Source organism: Drosophila virilis, chromosome 3 (genome assembly GCF_030788295.1).
Source record: "Drosophila virilis strain 15010-1051.87 chromosome 3, Dvir_AGI_RSII-ME, whole genome shotgun sequence".
NCBI classification, from domain to species: domain Eukaryota; kingdom Metazoa; phylum Arthropoda; class Insecta; order Diptera; family Drosophilidae; genus Drosophila; species Drosophila virilis.
The window spans coordinates 13,703,777-13,714,950 of record NC_091545.1 but is presented as its reverse complement, the minus strand read 5'-3'; the positions used below and the strand labels follow the sequence as shown (position 1 = coordinate 13,714,950).

The following is an 11,174-nucleotide window of genomic DNA, read 5'->3' as shown; positions in this document are numbered from 1 at the left end:
AATCTTGTTATTCTTGTTGTTGTTTGTGTTGTTGTTTTTAGTTGTTTTTATTAGCTATCAAGTGCTTGCAACAGATACAACAGATACACACTGTACTAACTGGCTTTGGCCATGGATGCAGATGTATCTGTGTGGGGCTTACGCACACAACCTTCGAACATACTTAAATGTTTATTTCTTATAAATAGATAAACATATTTTGGCATAAATTAATAGGAGATTGTGTTACGAGTTGCATTGTGTTTAATTCATTTGATATTATTAACTTTTTTTGCATTTTATTATTTTTATTTATCTTGAAGATAATTTGCAATAACAAAATTAAATATCACCCGTTAAATTGTTTAACTGCTAATTCAATATAATTAATAATTTGTTACTAATTTACAAAAGGAAAATACGCACTTACCTGCTAACTTGACTAAATCAACTAAAATCAATTTGCAACTAATATATTTTTGGGCGCCTAAAACATACGATACGATACGATACGGTTCTGTGGCTGTCCTTCACGGGGCGGGTGTTGAGGGGCTGGGACGGGAGCGGGAGCGGGTCTTAGAGGGTTCTGCATCGATTACTGTCATTTTGTCGCTGTCCAAAGAGCTCGTTGACATTAATTTGAATTGTTGTTTAATTAGCTATTCTGTTTGTTTACTTTTCAATATACGTTATTTAAATTTTGTGAGCTTAATTATCATTTTATTTGCTGTCTGTTTTTTTTTCAACTTCTTCTTCTTGTTGCTGTTGATTTTAGCGCTCTTGATTATATTTGGTTTGATTATTTATTTAGTGGTATACATTTATATTGGAGTTTTTGGCATATATGCAACAATGAAATTTTAAATTGATTTTGTGATTAAAGTGTTTGCGCGATTATTTGCTTATTAGTTGTATTAGTTTTCCATTTTTAAATACGTATTGTGTTTGCTTGTGGTTTTCATTTAATTTATTTTTTATTTTTATTTAAATTTATTATTTATGTAGCCATGTAAATTGATGTATTGTATATAGTTAGTATATGTTGTCATTTGCCTTATTAATTGTATTTCGTATATATTTTGATTTGATTGGTTTTCCATTCTTTTAAATTTGTAGTTTTTGATTTTGCTGCTGTGAAGCCCAGTGTAAACTGTAAACGTTTCTTTTTGTATTGTAGATATCTTAAGAATTATTTTGACTATTTTGAATATAGCTTGAACAACCTGACATTTGATCTTTAAGTCCGTCTTGGGTCTCTCTATGTGTAATATATGCCTGCAGTTAATAGACACCCAAACTTAGTCTACGTATGAGTGTGTATATGAGAGCGAGGCAAGTCGAACGAATGGATTGAATAGGAGGATGGAATCCGGGCTACTTAGGGCTTTGCTTTTAAAATTGGAAGATCTCTGGGTATGCATTAGGTTAGTGTTCACACCTGCCTGCCCTAATTAAGTGTATGTATAATCGATTTATATAATATGCCTATATGCATTTTCTGTTGAATTTATTTAATACTGAACATTGAGGTACGACTTACGATTATCATTCTTCAATACATTTATTTCATTTGGTATTTATTGTTTTTTGTTTTTGCTTCTGTTTTTTTTTTTTTTTTTTTATTGTAAATCAATATTTGCCTATGAAAAAATGTACGTGATTTGCATATGCAATTTTATGATTGATAAATAAAAATCTCGAAAATGTTTTGTTATTAATTAATGCAAAATTATTTGTCACAACACCCACACATATTTTTTGACATATTTTGTTTTTCGCTAGCTAACTATGTAAATATTCATTTTTGTTTTTTTTTATCCTGTTTTTTGTTTTGTATTTTTTTTTTAGGTAGTATGTATAATGTTAACCTATAGAATGTTGCCAACCCGCATTATTCACTTAGACTTAAACTAAAATACACACGAGTATTTTGCACCCCGGAGCAGCTGCAATCATTTTCAATCTTGCGAGCCGTGTAATTAAAAACTTTTTCTTACGATTCCGGAAATGCCAGTGACACAGTTTGCACAGCTAATAGTTGGAACGACTGGCATTACTTACAACTTTTATCCTATATATAAGTACCTATTTTTTGCCGTAGTGTACGTGTACGTGTGCGTGTGCTTGTGCGTGTGCGTGTGCATGTGTGTGCATGTGTGTGGTTGTTAGTAAGTTGGGCATGTATGTCTCTTAGTTTACTTGAGTGCGAGTATGAATTTCAACTTTAGTTTTTAGTCGTAATTACGCCACTTGAGCATTGTGTGCAACGCGGCGTATGCGTCATGTGCGTATACGTAATGCCGCACGCAGCATGCAGAACTTCCGCCATTTTGTGTAAATCATAGCCTTAAAAATAACGCCCCAAAATTTGTTTTTCTCTCTAAAACCAAAATAATTAACCTGATGTGCCAAGCACACACACACACACTCACCCAGGGGGGAGGCGCCAGGGGGCACGGCCACAAATTGCAGCTGCAACTTTTTAGAACCCGCCGCACCCCACAAAAAAAAAAAAGTTGTGCTCTGAAGATGTAGTTGAGTGTTCCTAAAAGCTATACCAAGAGCTTAATCTAACACTTAAACATGACTCTTAACTGTCCTGTTGTGCGTGTGTGTGTGTTGTGTGTGTGCTATGCGTGTGTGTGTGTGCTGCGTATAAGTATTTGTTTTCAATCCCTTGTGTTCAAGTTTTGATTAACGTTTTTATATAGTTTGCATTGGAGTTTACGTATATGTTAGTATCTTTGTAGAGCTGAGCGGTTATATTTCCATTTTGTTTATAGTTTTTGTAAAATTCTTGAGGCATTCTGGGTTGCTGTTGTTGTTGTTTTATGTTATCTTTGGTTGCGCTTTTGTAATGAGTTTTAATTCAACTACTCGTATATTTAATAGATCTCATAAAATCCCTGTTTTTGTGTCTCTCCCTCACTCTTAATTCCCCCTATTTTTTTCATGGGGTCTTTTGTCAGTTGGTACGTCTTTAGACGTGTATTTCGAAATAATCATGGCAATCAACACATCCGCCTGCCTGATCGCTGCCCATGTCGGGCATGTAGCCAATGCCGCCGCTGGCTGTGGGCTGTGTGCTAACCACCATGCCGGGCATCCCGCTTAGGCCGCGTGGCGTCTTCTTCCGCGTGCGACTTTGCCGCACGCGGGGCTTATGCTAGGAGGGTCGCTTCTGGTACAGACAGTCAATGCATGTGGTGTATTCGGGCGCCGAGGAGCTCAGCTGATAGACCGCCTGCTGGGCCGGATCATGCGGGCAGCTAGGCGGCGGCTGTCCATAGCCCATATCCATATCCTGCATATAGCTAACCATGGGCATATATTGCTGAGGCGCCTGCCTGGGCAGCGCATCATAGATGGGCTGCGAGAATGTATTCTCCGCCGACTGAGAGCGCAGCGGACCAGAGCTATAGACGACATAGTTGCGTTCGGGCGAGACGCCATAGGGGCGATAGGAGCTGCTCGTGGTGGTGCTGTCACGCGAGGTGGACCGCTCTAGGGATTTGCTTAGTCGACTGCGTCCATTCCCGGAGCCATATCTGCTTGTGGTGGGCGCGGCAGCCACATAATGATCGCTGCAAGTTTGATTGTCATAAACCGGATAATACTGATATGTCTCCTGGGCGTGCGGCTTGTTGCCCGTCTCAAAGCTGCCATGGGCAGACATGCTGCGCTTCCGTGAGCCGCCGCCGCCGCCGTAGGGCACATCCAGATTATGATCGGAGCCGCCGTGGCTATCGAAGCTGCTGCGCGGCGAATGGCGCTGGCAAATGCTGGCGCGGTCCGGCGACAAATGATCCACACTGCCACGAGGCGAGATGCGTGGCGACAACGTGGTGGTTGTTGGCTCCATTGCACATACATGCGAGGCGCCGCCCTTCTTCAGGCAGCTGCGATCAGGACTCTTTGACTTGGCCGGGCTAGCCGGTGGCTTCAGTATGCCCGCGCTAGGACTTGTGTGCTTCAAGATACCGCCGCCACCCTCAGAGCTGCGACGCGGACTGGGCGTGCGCCGTCCGCCGGAGAGGCGATCCTGCGAGTTCTCGCGACTGGAGCAGATGCTCAAACGTTTGCCCTGATCGCTGACGCTGTTACGCGGCGATTTTATCTTAATGATGCGCACCGGGGAGCTGCCCTGGGATTTGCAGCGATCTGGCGAAATGTAGATGCTCTGACGCTTGCCGCTTTTCGGCTTGGCGCCGGCCGCAGCAGTCGCTCGCTCTGGAGACTTGGCCTTGAATACCTTGTCCACCTTCTTGTCGATGACAACAATGTGCGAGGCTAGCGAACTGGTTGGCTCATCCTCGGTCTCATCGCCGGACCGCTCCGATGGTCCAGTTGTGTTGCCGCCAGTGCTGTCCGATTCGGTGGCAGGTCGACTCGACGGCGACTCAATATCTACGGTCACGATCTGCTGTGTATTCTCCACAATGGTCTGTGGCTCGGGCGAGAGGCTGGAGTCATTTTGCTGCTGATCAGCAGCCTCCTCACCGGCATCCGCTGGCTCAAAGGCCTTCTCGCGCAAGTTGGCCATGTAGGCGGCTATGTCACAGATGCCCGCTGCCAGATCCTCTTGCTCCAGCTCGCACAGATGCTTGTCCATGAAACGCGTAGTGGCATCTGATTCGGTCACATGGCCAGTGACTGAGCCGTTGTTGGCATCACGTTCGCGACGCTTGTGCTGCGACTCCGCTGCGCCCCTGGGATGCTGATGCACCACGGCTACCTGCTGGGAGGCGGCCAAACGCTCCGATTCGCTTTCAAAGATCTCAATCACCTCGATCTCCTGCTTGGGCGACTGACGCGGCGACTGTCGCGGCGACAAATGTCTCATGGTCTGGCTCTGAGTTTGGGTCAGTGTCTGGGTCAAAGTCGGATTCGGATTCGTATCGCTACTGACTGTTGCTGCAAAAAAGCTACCACTACTGCCTAGGCTTAAATTAAACGTGGCTGCCACGTGTGCGGCATGCGCCTCGGATTCCGACTCGTGCTCGGATTCGCCGGCAACTATATCTAGGCTGCTCTTACCTAGATCCTTCATAAGCACCGGCTGATAGCTGGCTGGCGGATGCGATGATTGTATCAAGCGCGCCTGGCTGCCAGTGCTGCCCACCGAGAGCGTCGATGTGGTGCTATATGATAAAATGACAGAGAGAGAGAGAGAGAAAGAAAAATAGCAATAAGTCAAGCAATAAACGAGCCTTACGAGGATTTCAAATTAAATAACTAACAGTTAATATAACTAACTACCTATTAAGCTAGATTCCAACTCGGCTAACAGAACAACGTTATTAGTTGGCATGTCTGTAAACCAAGTTTGAACTGAACTCTGGCTCTAACGCGGAATTCGAATATATTTTTACTATGAATAAAAGCAAAGGCTGGGCTCACGAACGTGAAAACCAGTTTCCTGAATCGAGCCTAAGGGCATTATTGATGAGTTTACAGCCCTGCTAATTATTCGAAATAACCAAACTTTCAGTTTTGCAGCTGTTACAATTATTGCAAGCTTTCGGGCTTTCATTTTATTTTTTCAATTATATTTTATAGCTAGCTGTCAAATAACTAGCTAGGGTCGAGCATAGGCAACTGAGCGTGAGCTTTGGGACTTACCTGAGCGTCAGGTGATTGGGCGTGCGGCCCAGCGTAGCCTTGGGCCTGATTGTGCCCTGCTGTGAATCCTCCTCGCCCTCCGATTTGGTGCCCGGATCGATGCGTTCAATGTCGCTGCTGTGATGATGCAAATGCGGCTGCCTTATGGGCGGCGGCGGTGGCTCGCGTGGATGCGGATGTGGATGCGGCGCCACCGACTGTTGCACAAGTTGCTGCTGCTGCTGCTGCTGTTGCTGCTGCTGCTGCGGTTGCGGCTGTTGTGTCTGTTGCGGATCTATGGAGGTGTAAATGATTTCTTTATGAAGCATGAAGCGATGCAATGATGTGTGTGTTTGTGTGTGATTAGCGTTATTTGCCAGGCACGTGACACGCCCGCAATCGAATGCAGCTCAAACTCACCTGTCACATCGCCCAGCGTCTTGCTGCGACTGCGAAAGCCGCCTGGTTGCTGCAGTTGCTGTGCGTGTGAGAGTGGCACATAGTGCACGACACCGGCCATATTTGGCGGCAGCTCATCGCCCTCCTGGCTGCCCGACAGATTGTCGTAGTCAATATTGCCGGCCGAATGACGTTGTGAGCCGGACTTCTTCTTTGGCTTGCCCAGCGTATGAGAACCATGAACGATGGTGATCTGAGAAAACCAGGAAGTTCAGCAGCTGGCAGAGATTGGGTATTATAGGCAGCTGCTAGTTAGTCAGTTACCTGCTGCTTGGGCCGCTCCAGCGTTTGCGAGTTGCCCGCATAGCCGCCCAGCTGGGAGGAGAGACCCGAAACGGAACCCGAGCTGCCGCCAAAGTTTTTCATGGGAATTGACATGTTCCGCACGCTCTCGCGTATTATTTGCCTGATCGTCTTGAGGAATGCATTGCGAAAATCGGCGGTGCTATTGGACAGCACATAGACCTTCTCAGAGCGGCGCTGCAGCTGCGAGCGCAAGTGTATTAGCTCCCAGAGGAAGTGCGAATCCATGTCCTTGGCAGAGCTGGCGCGCACCTGCACCTCGGTGACGGGTATCAGCACCTGATATCGTATAATTTCGACCTCATTTGGTGCATTCTTGCTTGAGACGCCCTGTGTGCGATAGCGAGCATGAGATTGGACAGGAGACGGGCTAATTATTCGTGGCTATTCACTTACCATTAGCTTCTTCTTTTGACGCAAACGCTCTTTACAGAGAAACACAACCGCCGATTTGAATACAAAACACATGGCATGCAGTTCCAGGCCTTTCTTGATCTTGCCCAGAAAATCGGAAATGTTCAGCCACTCAACGCCGCCATAGTAGAGCAAATCGCCTGGGAATGCGCAGCATTGCGGGGGAGGAGCATTTGCATTGGCATTTGAAGCTGATGTAGCTATTGAATGCTTTTGCTGTAACCCACCTGGACTCAAATCGATTGGCTGCTTGCATGACTTCTGATGCTGCCGGAATAGATGATCAAATATTGCGCCGTATTCCTCATGGATGCGTTGCATTTCATTTATGTGCTCCGCCACCTTCTCCATGCCCTTGAGCGCCTCTGTTGGGTTAAACGAATGGTTTGCAAGATTGCCAATTGTGTGCTGGGGCGGGTGTGGCAGCTCGCCATACTTACCGCAGAGATGCACGTGCTCGTCGGCGCGCGTATCTGTTAGATTACGCATCTGCTGCAGGAGCAGTGGATACTTGAGTATGCGCTGTATCGGCTTGATCAGATACGATTCCAAGGTGCTACTGTGCTGCTGCTTGGGATTGCGAGCGGCAAGGAACTCCTGCAGTGCATGGTTGCCCTCGTCTGCAGCAAATGAGAGAATTGAGACGTTTAACAATTGCAGAAATTGAGACAAATTTGGCAAATGATTTGATTTTAGTGCACGCTTCAATTCCCATTAATTGCAAACGTTGTTCCGAACCAGGGCCAGGGCAGGTGACACAGGGACAGGCTACACGTGCGCAACGTTGACAAGAAAATGTCATTAACTTGTTCTTATAGTCAGCTGAGAAGCTTTGATAAAGGCCATAGTCAAAGCCTGTCTGCTGCACGGATTTACGTCTAATGGCTGCTTTCTCTTTTCCTCCCTCTCCCATCCTAGGCACCTACTCCTGCTTTTGCCAGCCAGCCTGCCAGCCTGCCAGCCTGCCTGCTTGCCTGCTTGTAACGAAGGCACTTAAGTGCACTTCTTGCTATAATTAATTATCCTTTCAACTTTTTGCATAAAATTGCATGCAACAGCCAAGCGCAACAGCAGCAGCAGCAGCTCGAGTATCTGCCGTAGCTAAAGCTGAAACTTAAGTTGACACACTGTGCTTCAGCTTCTGCTCCTGCTCCAGCTGTTGCTGCTCCTGCTTGCTCTTGGCAGCAGCTTTGACTGCCATTGATTGCAAATATTGCAAATTTGTACCTCGACGTTTTGCTGCTGTTGTCATTAATCAGCTAGTACTTTGTTATGAAATTGTAAAGCTTTACAACATCTACAACACTCACTTTCGCTCTTATTGCTACTTGCAGAGGGTATTATATACTGTCAAGTATTCTATATTAAAGAAGACAGACATACATAAGTATATCCCAGAGTTTTTGGATCACTTTGTCATCTTAATATATCTCTAACTGTGAAATTATCTTCACGAAGAGCTGTTAGGTATCATACTGTATATAATAAAATAATGTATAACAAATTAAATTTTAGAGTGAAATATACATTTTTTTTATATCAATCATATAGCCCTTTCATACGAGCTTGTTGTGAGAAAGCCCCATTACAAAGCTGTCTAAATATAAAAAATTCTATTAAAAATCTGATTACTTTAACAGGGTTAACAAGGGTATTTCGACTGCGGCATACCCAGGCATATCTAGTACGCTCTTGTTTGCTCTCTTTTCCATCCGTTTCTCATTTGTGGCACTTGTGTTTGCTCGGGTGTTTTTAAGCTGCCACTAAGTCTAATTTAATTATGACATGTTGTCGCCTAAGCCAGAGTCTGGAGTCTGCAGGTCTCTCTAGTCTGCACTTTTTTGCCTATTCCCGTGTCGCAGCTGCTGCTCCAGCTGCCTTTCATGGGGACACTGCCAGTGGCAACAGCGCGACATAGTTTTTGGCAGCCCTGCGCTTTGCCCATTTGCAAACGTGTCATAATTCCACAAGTTTAATTAACAAAAGATACTTGACAGCTTCGGTTGCTGCTGCTGGCATGGCATGGCATGGCATGAATATGAATATGCCACGCCTTGCCGCGCCTGCGCCTCGTATCTTTGCATTTGCGGTTGTAATTATTCATTTAACTTGCAAATCATTTAAAGGCGCGGAGGCGCGTTGTGTGCGTGGGTTGCGGCAGCCGCAGACAACAATTGAAGCGCATAGTTTGCCAATTGTTCGTAACTTGTCGCTTGTTTGACTTTTACAACTTTCACGAACAATCCATCCCCTGCGCTCCCCGAGCCACGCACACACTCGCATCAAACTTCAAACTCAAATAGACTTTGACGCTTCACGCTGATTGCAATACTTGAGCTCACACCAAGCACACACACACAGACCCACACACCCACACACACATACACATTCATAGAAATGGTTCATAATATATGTATTTATGCATATGTCAAACACTTTTCTTTTGGTTTCTCACACGACACGTCCACAAATTTGTCTTTCCGTTGCGTTCGTTTTGGTTTTAAATTTTATCCGATGCAAATTTTTATACAAAACAACATACAAGTAGGCTGCAATTTTTTATAGCTGACTACGAGGCGTATGAGCAATCAAATGAAATTGTACCAAAAACTAGCAAAAAAAACTGTTAAATTGTATTTTAAAAATACAGACAAAAAATACAAAAATACAACAGAATTCATATTTTTTCTCTGGGCTTTCATTTGAGTAGAAATAGTCCATGAAATTTCAAAGCTAACTTAATTGTAATACCTTTTTGAATGGAAATCAATTCAGTTTTGACAAAAAGCTTGGTCTGTTAGGCAACTAAATGAAATGTATAGATCATTGATATATGTACTTACTTGGATGCAAAACCTTTTGTGCCTTGCTGTGGCTGGCACAGAACGAGGAGTACAACTTGAAGTGATTGACATAATAGAGAAAAGCCGAGCCGATTGCAAACAAGACGTTCTGCAACAATAAAGAAAAGACACACATATTAAACATAACGAATATATATAAAAAAAAAATTTAAAACTGCAATTAGACAGGCAAGTCACGCACTTGCAGGAGCTCCGAAGGGAACTCGCACTGGAACTTACCCTAAACTGACCGCAGTGTTCGAATTTATTGAATTCCGGCTCAAGTTCGAGGGCCTCCTCGAGATTCTGCAGGAACTGGCGTTGGAATGTAACAATCTCGTGTATGTTGCCGAAGAGCGCATTAATTTCCGCATTCGATAGAAACGTTTCGCGTTTCATGGGCTCCAGATAATGCTCCAGCAGATTGTTCAAGTGCTGCATACGAAAATAATTCAAACGTGGTTGTTGTCGTTGTTGTTGTTGTTCAATAAATTCAAATTTGTTGACACATAAAAAATGAAAAATGAGAAGGAAGGCAACAACAAAAAACAAGATGCATAAATTAAATTAAAAAATCAGCAGCAGTCGCCCAAAAACGACAACTGCCCACAACAGCAGTCCTGTGGCTCCCATCCAACGTGCTCCCAGTTGGGATGAGCTGGTGACCAGTTCCTGGTGCTCTGGTAGCTACCAGAACAACTTTTTAGTTTGCCAACAACAACGCAGAAAGGCAGAAGAAAAAAAGTAAATAAAAATATGGGCGAAAAAAACTGTAGCATAGCCGCAGGCGCGCGCTTTCATTTGGAACAATACTTCCGGCCAGCGGATAGAGAGAGGGTGGAGTAGACTGGAGGGGGCGAGGGTGGAGTGGGCAGTTGGGTTACAGCCAGAGATAAGACTCGCCAACGTTGCGGCAGCGGCGCGGCGCTTTACATAATTTCTAAATTATAATAATTATTTGTATGCTTCCTGGCCAACTCGGGCGGCCATGGCTTAAAGCCAGAAACATAGCCGCATGGTTAAAGGATTAAAATTTGCATTTTTAATTGCAAGCCAGGACTAATGAATGGAATGTGTAATGTTGGCCAACAAGGACAGCAAGCAAGTAACGTTATCTTTGCTTTCAAGAAGTCTAAATACCCTGGATAGTTACTTGCAGCAGATTGTTGTGCTAGGTGCACTCTAAAGTAAAGTAGTAATACGTAAAGTAGAAAAATAGATAAACAGATTCAAAGTAAAAAACTAATGGGGCAGAATCTGCTCCAAAGTATAAACATGTTTGGCATTTATCTAAATAGTTGCCAACTTAAATTTATTTAAATTTTAGCCCGCATATAGCATATGAGAATATTTATGGTTAGCAATATTCTCCGTACAATGGGCGATTGTCTATTTACAATTTTACTGTTTCATTTAAAGTTAAAAGTAAAAAAATATATATTCCAAAGCGAGGTTTACTTTAACACCCGGAAATTAAGCCCTGATCTATACATATTCCTTTAATAACTACCTCAGTGCGTTACATGCTCAATGACAAATTGCAAATACCTGAAGCAAGTGCATACAAAAGTTTGG

The 11,174-nt window shown here is 44.0% G+C and overlaps 1 protein-coding gene across 17 annotated transcripts in view; it reads right to left on the bottom strand.

Annotated features, from left to right (window-relative positions):
- sif (still life) overlaps positions 1–11,174 on the bottom strand; it is a 91,424-nt gene that overhangs the window by 4,704 nt on the left and 75,546 nt on the right. For 6 of the 17 annotated variants that reach the window (XM_070208554.1, XM_032435347.2, XM_032435348.2 and 3 more), the window contains 9 exons: positions 9,840–10,034; positions 9,600–9,708; positions 7,197–7,376; positions 6,984–7,121; positions 6,739–6,896; positions 6,304–6,672; positions 6,001–6,232; positions 5,602–5,896; positions 5,017–5,120 (listed from right to left, as the gene is read on the bottom strand). In XM_070208554.1, the coding sequence (XP_070064655.1) occupies positions 5,017–5,120; positions 5,602–5,896; positions 6,001–6,232; positions 6,304–6,672; positions 6,739–6,896; positions 6,984–7,121; positions 7,197–7,376; positions 9,600–9,708; positions 9,840–10,034 (1,780 nt within the window). Of the gene's footprint in view, positions 1–331; positions 5,121–5,601; positions 5,897–6,000; positions 6,233–6,303; positions 6,673–6,738; positions 7,122–7,196; positions 7,377–9,599; positions 9,709–9,839; positions 10,035–11,174 lie in introns of those variants that run through there. The other 11 variants (XM_032435333.2, XM_032435334.2, XM_032435337.2 and 8 more) reach the window with 7 other exon arrangements.